We start from the raw sequence: 15,221 nt of genomic DNA, 5'->3' as shown, positions 1-15,221 counted from the left end.
TGGATTTCCAAGGAAGAAATTTCCTCAGATGGACGCGTGAGTGGGCAGGGGCCCTCCCCCTGCCCCCCAACTAGGGCAGGCCCAGAGCTTCCTCCCCCTTCTCTCACTTTAGGCCCCACGCTGGCCTGAATGTCAGGGGCTTCAGGTTTCCCTAAATATAGGACCCTGCCAGGGGATCCGTGGCAAGGAAAGGGCAGGGGTCACCGGAGAAGGTTGGGGACATTGGCTGGGGGGAGGGCAGGAGCTGCCTTATAACCCAGCCCAGGAGCGGCCTGGCTCACTCGCTGCTGACCAGGCTCTGCCCGCTCCTTCAGCCTCCTCGCAGGTGGGCGCCAGCAGGACGCCGCAGGGTTGGGGTTGGGCCTAAGGGGTCCAGATTAGGAGGGGAGGCTTGGCTGGTAGGATGAGGGACTCGGAATGTATCTGGGGGCTGACCGGCTAGGGACAGGCTTGAGTCTGGAGGGGGAAGTCAGGTCCCAGGGAGACGTTTGCGCGGGGACTCTGGCGCTGCATCTCCAGACTCGCTGGGGCGAGCGGCGGCCGGCCGGTTCCGCCGCAGTCTGGCTCTGGATGGCGGCGGGGGCCGCAGGCGGGTCCGCGCCGGCCCGGGCGGAGAGGGCGTGCGCACGCACGGCGAGGCCGGTCCCCCGCGGCCGCGAGCCCGACCCGGGCAGCTGGGGCGCCTACACCGGCGCGGGCGGGCCACCCGGAACGGCTGCCGCCCGGCCTCCGCCCCACCCCACCCCCCCGCCAGCCCCGCCGCCCTGTCGTGTTCCTCCCGGGGCAGCCACTCGCCGCCCTTTCCCCCCGCCGCTCTTCCGCCTGGGCTGGTGACCCAGGGAGGGGCGGCCCCGCGCGCCAGAGCCCGCAAGTCGAGCCTGCAGGCGAGGCCGGCAGACGCCCAACCTCCGGGTTCTGTCACAGTGTGACACACGCTGCATCAGCGCAGGCCGGAAGCTGGGGCTGCCCCGCGGCCGCGCGGCTGGGCCTAGACCGGGAGGCTGAGCCTCCGTCCTTTCAGGCTCTTGCACCCACTTGCCCCCACCTCCCTTCCCATCTCCTCCGGGGCCCCTAATCGGCTGAGTCACGGCTCCCCAGAACGCGCCAACTGGGGGGAGAAGGGAGACGGCGGGTGGGGGGTGGAGAGCCCATGCGACCCGAAGGATGTGGCCCGAGTCACGTCCTAGGGGGCCGGGGGTTGGGGGGGGGGGGCAGGGATCGTGTTCTCGTAGCGCTGGCCCCGCCCAAGCGCCGCCTCCGGGCTTCGCCTTTCGAGGGCGGCCTCCCCACCGTTCCTCTCCTGCAATTGGACGCCAGCGTTCTCCCGGCCCCCTTCAAGGGAAAAAACCCGGCGGAGGCTGGCGCGGTGCCTTTATAAGCCCGGCGCCACCTCCCTGCTTCCCGCCCCCTGCGCCGCCCCCTCCGGAGCTGAGTAGGCTGCGTTCCGCTTGGAACGCGCCGCAGAACCAGGGTGCTGGTGACGACTGCCGCGTTCGCTCCCTCAGTCCGCTCGCCGGCCCGTCGCCCTCCACCGCCGCACCCCGCAAACCCGCCCCCTCCCGTGCCAGGTGAGCTCCCCTCGCCGTGTGCGAAGGTCAGGGACCCTGGAGAAGGATCCTGGGGGCAGTGGCCGGTCGGGTCGGAGCCCACCCCCATTCCCCCGTCCCAGCATCTCCCCCCGCCCCACTACCTCCCACATACATGCTCCCAGCCCGGACTCCTCAACCCTCTTCAGCTTGAGTTTCCTTGGTTTGCTGCGCAATGCAGCGACTACGCGCGCTGAGTCATGGCGGAGGAGGAAGCAGGACGAGATGAAGGGCCATTCCTTTTCTCCTTTCCTTGCTGGGATCCCAGGTGCAAAGGATTACGGCCCCTTTGCCGCTGCGGTGATCCTAAGAGGCAGCGAGGGGGTGGGGGCCAGCCCGTATACTCTCAGGGTTTCCGAAAGCGTGGTTGGTCCCTGCCCTGGGAGGTGGGACCCCCCTGGCGAGGAGGGGAAACCCCTTGGAGGCGCGTGCTGCTCAGTTAACACTTTCCGTGCCTTTACTTATCTGGTGACCTTGATTGTGAGCCTGGAACAGCTGCAGCTGTGCGGGCAGACAGGAGCATTTTCAGGGGAAGGGGTGGGGCCGCTCGCCTCTCTACAATTCTCTTACCCTGTATGAGCAATAAGATCGGTAAACCTTACCCCGTTCCTCCCCCTTGGGCTGGGCTTCCTCTGCTGCCCTTTCCTGGGCTTCCCGTTACCCTCCTGCCCTTTTTTCTAACACCCTTTTCCTAAGGCCCTCCCCCAACCCTGGGAGGAGAAGCTTGACCTTGGGATGTCCTTGAGGCTTTGGAGCCTGGGCTGGCCCTGGAATCTTGGGTGGATCCCGTACAGCAGTCAGAAGATCTGGGTTCTAGTCTCAGCTCTGGCCCTTGGTTTCTGTGGGATTTGAAGCCCAGAGCTTTCCCTTCTCTGGGTCCTTCTGTTGGGCCCTCTGCCTGATGTGCGACCTCTGAATTCTAAAATACTCCGGTTCGGTTCTGCTTCTAGGCAAGGTGACCCCATGGCAGAGCGCAAGCCAGAAGGGTCCAGCTTCTACATGACCTGTCTTTCCATGTCTCTGGCCTATTGCTTTACCACAGATGCCAGTACGCAACCCCACCCTAAGGTGGGAAACACCCAGCAACAAACAAAGTTAGGGAAGGTACAGGAGGCAGGCCTAGTACAGGGAAGTTGGGTGTAGGGGAGGCTTGGGCACAGGAAGTGCCCCAAGACCTGCCCAGTGTGGACTAGGGGAGGTAGGGAACCTTTATCCTGACCTCCAGGCAAGGGGCCCTGCTTGTGGGGAGACCATGGGAAGACCCAGCTAACCATTCCTCCCCTGTCTGCCTCCTTTGGCCAGGAACTGACCGGCACCATGCCCTACCAATACCCAGCGCTGACCCCAGAGCAGAAGAAGGAGCTCTCTGACATCGCTCACCGCATTGTGGCTCCGGGCAAGGGCATCCTGGCTGCAGATGAGTCCACTGGTACGGGCAGGACACAGTGGGAGGAGGGCCCAGGGTTGAGGGTGACAGGCTGATCCTCTTATTTTTATACGATGTCCCCTCCTAGGGAGCATTGCCAAGCGGCTGCAGTCCATCGGCACCGAGAACACCGAGGAGAACCGGCGCTTCTACCGCCAGCTGCTGCTGACTGCCGACGACCGTGTGAATCCCTGCATTGGGGGTGTCATCCTCTTCCATGAGACACTGTACCAGAAGACAGACGATGGCCGCCCCTTCCCCCAAGTCATCAAATCCAAGGGCGGTGTTGTGGGCATCAAGGTGAGGGGGCTGGGTCTCAGGATATGAGATGGATCTCGGGGAAAGAAATCAGAGTGGCAGGCCGGGGTGGGGGTGGACATTGGGTTGGGAGCCTGGAGACGTGAGTGGAGTCTGCCCCAGGCCACCTCCGAAGCATGTGTGAGAAAAGCCAGAAACTTACGGGAACTGCTTGGCTTCTTTTTCTTTTGTTTTTTTAATATTTTAGTTAAGTAATCCCTATACCCGGTGTGGGGCTCGAACTCACAACCCCAAGATCGAGAGTCACATGCTCCCCCGACTGAGCCAGCCAGGTACCCCTGCTTGGCACTTTTCATCCTCGTAACTCCAAGAGCAAGGCGTTCCCCTTGTACAGACTAAGACCCAGAAGCTCAAGGCAGTGAAGTGTTTGGCTCGCAGAGTTAGTAAGTGGTGGCAGTCCAGGTTTTGTCCAGTAACCTCCCCGTGTATTTTCCTTCCTAGGCCCAGGTATTGTAACTAACTTAAGATTAAGTAAAGTGAGGGGCGCCTGGGTGGCGCAGTCGGTTAAGCGTCCGACTTCAGCCAGGTCATGATCTCGCGGTCCGTGAGTTCGAGCCCCGCGTCGGGCTCTGGGCTGATGGCTCGGAGCCTGGAGCCTGTTTCCGATTCTGTCTCCCTCTCTCTCTGCCCCTCCCCCGTTCATGCTCTGTCTCTCTCTGTCCCAAAAATAAATAAATAAACGTTGAAAAAAAAAATTAAAAAAAGATTAAGTAAAGTGAGGGGCAGAGTGGAGTACTAGAGGTCACTCCTCCTATCTTATGTTGTTGCTGCCCCCCCCCCACCCCAACAGGTGGACAAGGGCGTGGTACCCCTGGCAGGAACGAACGGCGAGACTACCACCCAAGGTGAGAACCGTTGCCTGCCCTACGGACTGACTCACCCAGGCCACCAGCCCTCTGGTGCCAAGGTTGAGTGGGGAGCCGCCTGCCCCCTCCTCTGCTGTGCTCTGACGATTCTGTTCCCTCTCCAGGGCTGGATGGGCTGTCTGAGCGCTGTGCCCAGTACAAGAAGGACGGAGCCGACTTTGCCAAGTGGCGCTGTGTGCTGAAGATTGGGGAACACACCCCCTCAGCCCTTGCCATCATGGAAAACGCCAACGTGCTGGCCCGTTATGCCAGCATCTGCCAGCAGGTGGGCCTCCAGTTCCCCAGCAGGCCACCTCCCACCTCATTTGGTTCCAGAGTGTCAGCTAGCCTGCCACCCATCTGCCAGGATACGTACCTCCCCCGGCGCAGTTGTTCTGGATCTTCCCCAAGCATCAGGCTCGGGCCTGTGGAGGACACTCAGGGGTTCTGTGAGCAGAGGGGCAGAATAGGGATTGTGTGGGTGTCTTGGAGGAGATGCCTGTTCCCTACAGTCTGCTGAGGGCCGTGAGGCCATGAGTCTCTGTCATCATGGAGATAAGATCTCGGCTGATAGCTGTGGAGAGCTATGGGTGGGCTTCAGCTTAGAAGGCCTCATGGCCACCCTGTCCCTCACCCCACAGAATGGCATCGTGCCCATCGTGGAGCCCGAGATCCTCCCTGATGGGGACCATGACTTGAAGCGCTGTCAGTATGTAACCGAGAAGGTAAGTTCCCTGCCTGCCTGGGCAGTATGGTGGATAGGTGACTGGGCCAAGGGCTGTAGGACTGACCCCTGTTCCCCCCGCCTCGATCGCAACCGACTTTGGCCCTGCTCTGCTCTAGGTGCTGGCTGCTGTCTACAAGGCTCTGAGTGACCACCACATCTACCTGGAAGGCACTTTGCTGAAGCCCAATATGGTAACCCCAGGCCACGCCTGCACCCATAAATACTCTCATGAGGAGATTGCCATGGCAACTGTCACAGCTCTGCGCCGCACGGTGCCCCCCGCTGTCACTGGTGAGACCCACATCCTCATCTTGACCTCTGGGAGGTAGATGAACTGTGCCCACAATCTTTACGCCCATTTGGTCTGACTTCCAGCTCAGCTTCTAGGGGCTCCTACCAAGCCCTGAGTCTCTGGCTATATCTGCTTCCCCCCCTTCACCCCTTGTTCTACAGGGATCACCTTCCTGTCTGGAGGCCAGAGTGAGGAGGAGGCTTCCATCAACCTCAACGCCATCAACAAATGCCCCCTGCTGAAGCCGTGGGCCCTGACCTTCTCCTATGGCCGAGCCCTGCAGGCTTCTGCCCTGAAGGCCTGGGGTGGAAAGAAGGAGAACCTGAAGGCTGCCCAGGAGGAGTATGTCAAGCGAGCCCTGGTAAGGATGGGGGCAAGAGGCGGGCGGGGTGCCGGGGCGGACGGGATTCTGATGAGACCTCACTCTGGCTCCTCTCCCCTCTTAGGCCAACAGCCTCGCTTGCCAAGGAAAGTACACCCCAAGTGGTCAGGCTGGGGCCGCAGCCAGCGAGTCTCTCTTCATCTCTAACCATGCCTACTAAGCGGAGGTGTCCTAAGGCTGCCCCCTCAACACTCCAGGCCCCGTCCCCTCCCACACTCACTCTGGAGGAGGGGACTTCACCCAGGGCTCCAGGCTGCTCTTTCCCATCACTTTTGCCTCCCATGTGACATTGGTGTGTGGTGTTGTCTGTATATGCTAACTCCACTGCTCGTTCCAGCCCACTGCCAATAAACATCTATTTAAGGGGGAGTGTGCCGTCCGTGTCTGGTGTTCAGGACCGGGGAGGGCCAGGGGAGGTGGCAGAGCCTAGAAGAAGAAAGATCCCTTGTTTCCTATTCTTCCTTCCTGGGCAGGAGAAAAGTGAATGGGTTGGGAGAGGACCTTCCTGCTTTGTTTTATGCTTGCCCAGGGCTTCAAGAAGAGAGCTCGTGAAATTTTCTCCCCCTACCATCAAGCTCCCCATCCGCTTTTACCAGCAGCACCTGATAAGGCTCACAGTGGGGGGGAGTATGTGTTAGGCTCAGTCTCACTTTTAGACCTAGAACTCCCAGGTGCACAAGGCCCCTGTGACAAAAACAGCCACTAACCTAAGCCAACATTTCCTGAGTGGTATGAGCCAGGTGACAACGACACGACACCACACAAGTGATCTGTATGAGTGGGTGTTGTTATTCCCATCTCCCGCTTAAGTCTGTGCTGCCTGAGGTTGCACTTTCTTGATGAAGACAAGACTATTAATGCCTATGTCCTTAATCTGTACTGTTGAGCTTGTCTGTTTTCCCATCTCAACAGGAGATGGGATTAGAACTGGTTTCTTAATTAATCTTCCTTGGACCATGGAACCGCCTGAAGAACCTGGAATTTATTCCAACAACCCCCTCAACAACACAGATTGTTCAGCCCCCTCAACAACACAGGGCGCAGGTTCCAGGTTAAGAACTGGGCCAAAGTAGCTGCTGCGTTCCGTGAAGCCAGAATGAAGGCCCCGTACTTAACGCCTCTGCCACACCTTGAACCCTTTCCCAGTCACCCAGGTTGGGCTGTAGCAGTAACTGCATCAGGTCTCTTGAGCTGTTAAAGGCCCTAGTTCTAACCAGGGATCTTAGTCCTGCCACTTCCTGAATTTCCCTCTGGGCCCTTTACTGTCTGAGCTCCCTTCTGGAGGGAAAAAAATAACCTTGACTTTTGTGATCTCTCTGGACCTACTGAATTCCTGTAGTGATGTGCATAGAACTGACTTAACCTAGGACTTTTTAGGAGTTTAAGAACTTGGTCATTTCCTTCAGTGCACATCTGCATCTATTACCTACATACAAAACCAACCCCACTCCCAGTGCCTCTCTAAACTTTGGCCTCGCTTCTGTGCCTAGCCTCACTCAATTCTCTGAAACAAAGTCTTAAGGAAAGCAAATAAAAATTGAAGGTCAACAGAAGATAGCAAAAAGGGGTTTTCAAAAGGGAGCAGCATGTGCAAAGTCTCAGACACCAAGTATGCTCACAGACCAGTCCCTTCCCCAAATACCAGTGGCGGGGGTGGGGGGTGGGCTTTTTATACTAACGGTGAATTCCAGAATGTGTGATAGGTGGAGATACTAGAACTGATTCCTTTAAAAAAAAAAAAAAAAAAAAGGAATAAAACTTGCAGGCAACAGGAAGCAACTGAAGGGTGTCGGGGGGTACTGTTCTGGAATCGGGGAGGTCATTTTGACTGAGGCCCAGACTCGGTGTGGGCAAGGTGGACTCCTTTCTGCCTCTAACTTCGGAGGTCCTCTACGGCAGAGATTTCTCTGGGGCCACGGAAAGAGATTTGGACAGGATTCTTCCACCCACTGAACAAATGTTTAGGTATGCCTACTGTGCCAGGCCTCGTTCTAAGCACCAGGGCTGCAAGGGTGACCCTCAGGGATGGGTAGGCCGACTCAAACAGGTAAATAAAAGCGTGTCACAAAATTACACGGCGGCCCCGCGGCTCAGCTTGCTTCCCTAACGGAGATGGGAGTGGGGCGGACTGAGGCGTCCATCAGCTCGCAAGAGGCGGGTCCGCCGGGCCCCCGGTGACCTCCGCCCGCACGCTGCCCACATCCGCTTCCTTCGGCTCATCCCCACTCCTCTGCTCCGAGAGGTGGGGGTAAGGGCGCGGCGCGCGAGGGGGAAGGTGTGTATGACGCCACATCCGGCGCGCGGCGGAACTGATCTCCCTTTGCTTCCGCGGCGGGGCCGGAAGTAGTAGCGGCGGTGGCGGCGGCCCAAAGCGGAGGGAAGGAGGAAGGCAGGCAGGGAGTCCGGGAGCCGGAGCCGGAGTCGCGGCGGCGGTAATAGGCTGAGACCCCTCTAGGCCACCGTCCCGAGCGCGGGATCGCGGGGTTCGGCGGGAGTTAGCGGGGAGCGGCCAGGGCCGTGGGACGCTGGGGGTCCCGGGGCCGATGTGAGGGGAGGCGGGGGTGGGGGTGGGGGTGGGGGGGCCGGGCCGGCTCCAGAATTTAGTTGCCTCCCCACCCCCACCCCCCCGCTTCCCCTACGGACGCTCTGATCCACGGACTCGTCTTCTCGTTCCTCAGGAGACCCCTGTGCGGTGCGGAGGGGGCGGCGGCCCCGGCTCTGACCCGCGCCGGGGGCGGGTGGTGGGCCATGGCGGAGATCAGCGACCTGGACCGGCAGATCGAGCAACTGCGGCGCTGCGAGCTCATCAAAGAGAGCGAAGTCAAGGCCCTGTGCGCTAAGGCCAGGTGAGCCTGGTGGCCCCGCTGCCCAAGGGGGTTCCGGTCTGGGGCAAAGCCAGTGAGAACTTGGGGCCTGGATCATCCTGGCATCTTTCCCAGAGAGGAGCAGAATAGGGCCACTTCCCTCGAGCAACCAGCCTGTTGGGAGAAGACAGACCTGGATAAAGACACCGAAAGTATGAAGTGACGCGTTTTCAGTGGCATTAGAGAGTCATAAGATACTTAGGAAGCTCACGGAAACAACTTTACCTGCCGGAGGAACCGAGGTTTCTTGGAGGAACTGAACTTTGGGGATAAACCCAACCCTTGAGTTCTGTGGGAAGTAGGATGATGTAGTGGTTAGGAGCTCAGGCTTTGGAATGTGATGGTTCTAGGTTGGGAGGTGAGCTCTGCCACTTGCTGGCTGTGTTGGTGATCTTGAGGTCCCTGACAGTTTCTTCATTTGTAGACTGGGGATAATAGTACTTACTAAGATGGCTGTGACGAGTCAGTAAGTTGGTGCGTGGGGTGGGCTTAGCATAGTTCCTTGGTACAACGTAAGTGCTCACTAATCCTTAGGTGTTACTGTTGTTACCGTGTAGGAAGAGGGCATTGCTGATATGGACTGAAGTCATCAGGGAAGGCTTCTAAGAGAAGGTGGCCTGGAAGGATGAAAATCATTTGGCTGGCTGATGGGAGCAGGGCCAGGGAGGAAGGACATTCGTAGTAGGATGAGGGCAGGAGTGGAGGCCCCGAGATGTGTGGGCACCAGCAAGGAGACCACTTAAACCTGCCTCCCCTAAGGTACTGTTTGCAGCTTGCACCGTGCCGGAGAATTGTAGGGAAAGAGCCAGGAGAACCACCGTACGTTTGTCGAACAGCAGGCCCACGGTTCCACAACAGGCCTTGTACTGGCAAGGAACTTCCGTCTTCCTCACAGCAGTTTTGTGAGGTCAGGACTATTTGCTCCATTTAACGTGACTCCTGGAGGCCTGATGACTTGACTGAGGTCACCCAGAGAGAATGTGGCGGAGCTAGGTTCTGAACTTGTGGCTCTCAGACTCTTGCTTGGTTTTACTTCACACAGACAGACTCGTAGCAGTGAGACGAGGCCTGTTTGGTGAACAGGCAAGGCCCTTTTTTGTCTGTGACTGTGTTTTGCCACTTGAAGAAAATTTCCCTGACTGGAAGAGCCCCAAGATGTTTTTAGTCATCCCTGTTCTCTCTGTCTTGAGTGGCATTTTTAGGAACTTAAACCAACTGTTGCCTGGCACTGTTCTTTTTCCTGTTAGACTCATCTTGCCCAGAGGGCCCGAGTTGATTCGGTGGTGAGGATAGCTAATGCTCGAATAGCACGGTGGAGTTTTCAGAATAACAGAGAGGTAATTTATTCCGTCTCCATTGCTCTTGGCAGCAGCCCTGTGGCTTCGTCAGGTCAAGCGTGAGTGTTTCACAGAAGAGGAAACTGAGTCTCTGAAAAGATAATGTCTTGCCTGCAGTTTCACAGCTCGTTGGAGGGGAGGTTCATTTTGGCCCCAGATCTTTCACTGTACTCCATGCTCATTGACAGCCAAGCAGAGACACTTAAACTGTGTACAAAGCACTGGGGAGCTATAGAGGACTGAGGAGTGGGAGAGTCCCATCCAGCCGAAACTGAGAAGGGCCTGGGAGGTACTGGGCTGAGGCCCAAGTTGGCCAGTATTATCTTGGGCCCATTCTGAAGGGGGAACAACTCTTGCACCTGGCCGTGGCCTCCTGGAGACCCACCAGGGGCCCAGCCAAGGCTGGAAGTGTCAGGAACCTCCCTTTGCTCACAGGGTACATAGTCTCAAACCCTTGGAACTAGAGAGGCCTGAAGTGTGTGGACTGAACTCAGTCCTACTAAAAATACCAGTACAGGAAAAGAGCAGAGGGTTTGAATCCAGTGGTTTTCAATATGAGTCCCAGCTTCGTCACCTATAAACAATGTAATCCTGGTCAAGTCTCTCCATCTCTCCAAGTCTTTGAAGTCCTTACGGAGCTCAGATGAGATTCTGCATCTGTAGGGACAGGGGCTGGCACTTTGGCAGGCATTTTCTAAAGGTAGCATTCGTTGTGGAAGTAAAGGTGGGCAGGTGTGACCCCTGAGAGGGCGGATGATGTGCTGTGAGTGACAGAGCTAGGCTTGGAGGCTGGGCCCGGAATCTGTGGATGAGGCCGGCACAGATTCATAGGAGATTGGGCTCCTCAGTTCAGTTCATTCACTCTCCAGCTTCGTGACCGTGATCCTGCCCCCTTTTTTCTCTAAGCCTTAGTTTTTCTGTCGAGGAGGAAAAGAACCTCCCTGAGTCCATTGGGGAGGTCATCATAAGCAGTTGGTGTGGAACAGTGCTTCACGCCAGATGCGTTCCTAGCGGGAGGGCCTGGTTGTTGGATGGCCGCTCGATCACTGCCAGTGCCTTCCCCCGAACGTCCCCCCATTCCCAGAAAGCCAAGCAAACGCACTTCCCTCAAGCCACCTTTTTCATAGAGAGCATCTTCAGGGCCATAGGTGAAAGCATCCGTTCTCGGAGCTCAGGGAGCTGCTTGTCTCCTAGGAGGAGGCTGGCAGAAAAAGGCCAGTGCCTGGGCGCCCCCCACACCAGAGTAGCTAGGTGGCAGCGCCAGGCTGCCTGAATTAAATCCCACCTGTATGACCGTGGCCAGTTTGTTCGCCTGAGCAGTGGGTGTCACCACAGTGCCCGCCTTGGGGGGTGGCCGTTGGGTTTGTGTCATCGACACCAAGCTCTTACTACGGTCCTGGGGTGTGGCGTGAACTGGAGCGGTTACTGCTGCCATCATCACCAAGGGTGAAATCTGGAAACGTGGCACCGCTTACTTCGCTGTGTGTGTGTAGCTGACGGAGCGGTTTCACGTCACGCGCTCTTGAGTAGTAGTAGACTCCACTGCAGGGAGGAACGAAAGAACAAAGTTGTCACTCCCTCTAAATAAGGCAAAAGCGCATCACTTTGATGGTGTGTTTGATCACTGGGTGCCTTTGGACAGTCTGGGAAAGCCTCCGTGACGGGCGGAGAGGAGGCTCAGCCGGGGGCACGGTCTCGGAGCGCTCCAGGCCAAGGGAGCAGCGTGAGCAGAGAGCTCTGCGTGGAGAGCGGGTCTGTTCTCTGGAACGAGCACTGGATGTGGGAAAGAGGGCGACAGGGAGGGTCAGGGCTTGAAAGGCCACTGTCTCCTTGGAAAGGCTTTGAATGCCGCAGCAAGAGTTTGGGCTCTGGCCTCTTGGCCTTGGGGAGGCCTGCGGTCAGCCCATCCTGGGGATATTGCACACCTCACTCCTGCCCCCTAGAGGTTCAAGGCCCACCTCAGATCCTCCCTTCCAAAAGATGAGGAACTGGGCTGGGCTGAGCTGGGCTGGCCTGGCTGTGGTGACCCTGGTCTTCTCCCGTCCCCAGAGAGATCTTGGTAGAGGAGAGCAACGTACAGAGGGTGGACTCGCCAGTCACAGTGAGTACCGCGTGTCCTTCCAGAGCCTAGGCACATGGCCGTTCCCCTTAATCTTGTGGGCTACAGAGGTCTGCCCCTCATCCCTGAGAGCCCGGCAAGTCCCGTGTATCCCTCTCCCATCTTCAAGGGAGCTTTGCTATACGAAATGGATGTTACGGGAAGGGTCTTTTGAGCTGATGGGGGGATACTCTTGGTCAGGGCAGAAGGACTCTGAATCTGGTGAGTGATTCTACCCCACACATTTCTGTGTATTCTGTGTCATTAGTAGCTTTATTCCGGGTTCCTTGAGGGAAACACGGAGAGGAAGGGGCCAGGTCCTCCAGAAGCTACAGGCCTAGCTCGAGAGACCTAGTTTTAGCTCTTGCCCACAGAACAGCTGGCACTCAGTGCGGGATGGGGGGTGATTCCAGAGCAGATGAAGTCCGGGTAGGAGAGTAGATTGGTGGCCCTGAGAAGTTGAGGTTTCGCTGGGAGCGATAAGGAGCTACTAAAGCGGTGGGTGTTCTGAAGGCCAGCCCCTGGAGGCGGAGGCTCTCCGGCTGTGCGAGTTCCGACCCAGCTCTCCTCACTTCCTAGGTATGCGGCGACATCCACGGGCAATTCTATGACCTCAAGGAGCTGTTCAGAGTGAGTGTGGGGAGACTCTGGGACAGGTGACCTGGGGGGTGACTGGAAGACCCCTTTAATTGAGAGTGGAAGCTTTGACTTGGGTGAGTGAGAGGCCTCCTGTTTGGTGGGCCCTCTGTGAAAGAAGGGCCTCAACTTGACCGGCACATGGGCTGTCACGGCGGGGGACAGGTGAGGATCGAGCAAACCCTTCTCCCCCCGCTCCTCCCTCCCCAGGTGGGTGGCGACGTCCCTGAGACCAACTACCTCTTCATGGGGGACTTTGTGGATCGTGGTTTCTACAGCGTCGAAACGTTCCTCCTGCTGCTGGCACTTAAGGTGGGAATCTGGGCTTCCGGTGCCCACACCCGGGCCGCCTCCGGCCTGACCTGTGTCCTTCCTGCCCTCGTCTCCTTCTCCATCCACCCCCAGCTCTGAGCCGTCCTGCTGGTGTTCAGCTTGCCCGGGGATGGGCAGAGCAGCTTTCCTTGGCTCGGGGCATCTGATGGGGTTCCTGGAGGAGAAGGCGGAGCTGCGGCATTGGAGGGGAGGGAATAGAGGCTCCCCGTGCTCGGAAAGTGGCAGCGTGTTGAGTTCACCTGGGTGCGGTATCCGTCGGTAGGCCAGATGACAGAGCACCTGAGGGTCTCAGTAAGGACTTAGTGGTGAAAGGGGAACCGATAGGTTGTAGTTGATGGGGAGGGGTCAGCCTCAAATCCCCTAGAGGAGGGACCGGGGCCTGTGAGGTTGGCAAGAGATGGCATGACTCTGGGCTGGGGTAGTGGTGAGGTGACAGGGTGGGCAGGTATGAGGAGACCTGGGAAGGGTCGGTGGGGCTGTGAGGGAGGGACAGAGCCCAGCCCCCAACCCTGGATCGGTGGCCCCCTCCAGGTTCGCTATCCTGACCGAATCACCCTGATCCGGGGCAACCACGAAAGCCGCCAGATCACCCAGGTCTACGGCTTCTACGACGAGTGTCTGCGCAAATATGGCTCGGTGACCGTGTGGCGCTACTGCACTGAGATCTTTGACTACCTCAGCCTGTCGGCCATCATCGATGGCAAGGTGGGCCGGCTACCGGGTCCCGCGGGGATCGGACTCGCGGGGGAAGAGGCGCTGGGCTCAGCCGGCCTTCACTCCTTTCTTGTCCCCCTGTAGATCTTCTGCGTGCATGGGGGCCTCTCCCCCTCTATCCAGACCCTGGACCAGATCCGGACAATTGACCGAAAGCAAGAAGTGCCCCATGACGGGCCCATGTGTGACCTGCTCTGGTCTGACCCTGAAGGTGAGGGCAGGCAGGCAGGGCAGGGTGGCTCTACCCTTAGTGTGGCAGGAGACTGAGGGGGTCTTGTAGCTAAAGCAAGCGCCTTGAAGAGACAGGCCAGGTGGGCTTAGGGAAGAGAAGAGTGGAGCTGGTCTTCACTGGTGTCTGCACTTGGCCGGCTTGCCCCCTGGCACCCTCAGAGAGGAGGAGGAGTGTGGGCAGCTGGTGCTCGTGAGCTCGGAGAGGGGATGGGTGTGTATTTCATCGCTCAGAGGCTTGTTTGGGACGAAATCATTGGCCCCCTGAACCTGAAGGGGCTTCTGCAGAGTTCACACTCCGAGAACGACGGCCCCACGAACGTCCCTCATTTTGTGGGGTTCCCCAGCTGGTACAGAGCAGAGCCAAGACTGAACGCCGAGTCTCCCAAGTACCAGTCCAGAGCTCCTGCTGTAACACGCACAGCCTCCGCCCCCTCACTGCCGTGCCCGCCTGCCTGGCCACTGCTCCCAGGGTGGCCAGGACAGCCCTTGTTGTCACCTGCTGGACCAATGTGGTCATTATAAGTGTCTTCTCTCGCTTTTGTGTGCACCTGTTTGGCCTGTAAGTCATGTGGTCACTCTGGTTATGGGGTAGCTCCAACCGTCAGAAAATTCTTTCTCCTTTGGAGCTGATTTTCTCCAGCATTTGCTGTCCTGTCTCCAGGATCCCCCAGAACACAGGCCGTGTGCTCTGGCCCCGTGGGGCTTGATTGAGAGAGGGGGACAGGATGGTCTCTTTCGAAGGGCGGTGGGCACCAGAGAAACCTCGAGGACACCCTCTCCCCCCATCCCTACCTTCCTTTGCCTCAGACACAACAGGCTGGGGCGTGAGCCCCCGTGGGGCTGGCTACCTGTTTGGCAGTGACGTGGTGGCCCAGTTTAATGCAGCCAACGACATTGACATGATCTGTCGCGCCCACCAACTGGTGATGGAAGGTTATAAGTGGCACTTCAATGAGACTGTGCTCACTGTGTGGTCGGCTCCCAACTACTGCTACCGGTGAGCTGCCTGGGCCAGGAGGAGGGGATGGGGGTGGGGGGCCCGGGCTGACCCACTACTCTCACACCACTGCCCTCCGCTTCTAGCTGTGGGAATGTGGCAGCCATCTTGGAGCTAGATGAGCATCTCCAGAAAGATTTCATCATCTTCGAGGCCGCGCCCCAAGAGACCCGGGGCATCCCCTCCAAGAAACCCGTGGCCGATTACTTCCTGTGATCCCTCCAGCCCCTCTGGCCCTCGGACCACTGTGACTCTGCCCTCTTCTCCAGACGGAGGCCGGGCGTTGGGGGGTTGTCTCGGCTCTGCTCTCCCCCCAGAGAGGGCACTTCGAGGGTGAGGACTTTCTCTGGAGACGCTTGGAGCTTCCGCTCCATGCTCCTCTCCTTTCTCCCCACTTGAACCATGATGTTTCCAATAATTTTTTGTTTTTCTTTT

At 58.2% G+C, this 15,221-nt stretch overlaps 2 protein-coding genes across 3 annotated transcripts; both read left to right on the top strand.

Moving 5' to 3' along the window:
* Positions 1-261: 261 nt before the first annotated feature.
* On the top strand, positions 262-5,945 carry ALDOA (aldolase, fructose-bisphosphate A). 2 transcript variants are annotated; one of them, XM_030300195.1, is made up of 9 exons: positions 262-325; positions 2,889-3,015; positions 3,101-3,312; positions 4,121-4,175; positions 4,301-4,461; positions 4,817-4,900; positions 5,019-5,193; positions 5,356-5,555; positions 5,641-5,945. In XM_030300195.1, exons 2-9 carry the CDS (start codon positions 2,904-2,906, stop codon positions 5,734-5,736), a joined length of 1,095 nt encoding a protein of 364 aa, XP_030156055.1. In that variant the 5' UTR covers positions 262-325; positions 2,889-2,903; the 3' UTR covers positions 5,737-5,945. The 2 variants fall into 2 exon arrangements, with proteins under 2 accessions (XP_030156055.1, XP_030156054.1); XM_030300194.1 differs by lacking the exon at positions 262-325 and adding an exon at positions 1,408-1,568.
* A 1,951-nt stretch (positions 5,946-7,896) lies between these two features.
* PPP4C (protein phosphatase 4 catalytic subunit) lies at positions 7,897-15,057 on the top strand. The gene is made up of 9 exons (XM_030300196.2): positions 7,897-8,008; positions 8,255-8,422; positions 11,827-11,878; positions 12,455-12,505; positions 12,722-12,823; positions 13,376-13,549; positions 13,643-13,769; positions 14,597-14,786; positions 14,873-15,057. Exons 2-9 carry the CDS (start codon positions 8,325-8,327, stop codon positions 15,000-15,002), a joined length of 924 nt encoding a protein of 307 aa, XP_030156056.1. The 5' UTR covers positions 7,897-8,008; positions 8,255-8,324; the 3' UTR covers positions 15,003-15,057.
* The last annotated feature ends 164 nt before the right edge of the window (positions 15,058-15,221 follow it).

Source organism: Lynx canadensis, chromosome E3, assembly GCF_007474595.2.
Source record: "Lynx canadensis isolate LIC74 chromosome E3, mLynCan4.pri.v2, whole genome shotgun sequence".
Taxonomy (NCBI): Eukaryota; Metazoa; Chordata; class Mammalia; order Carnivora; family Felidae; genus Lynx; species Lynx canadensis.
Note: the sequence above shows the minus strand (reverse complement) of the source record. Positions and strands in the feature narration are given on the sequence as shown.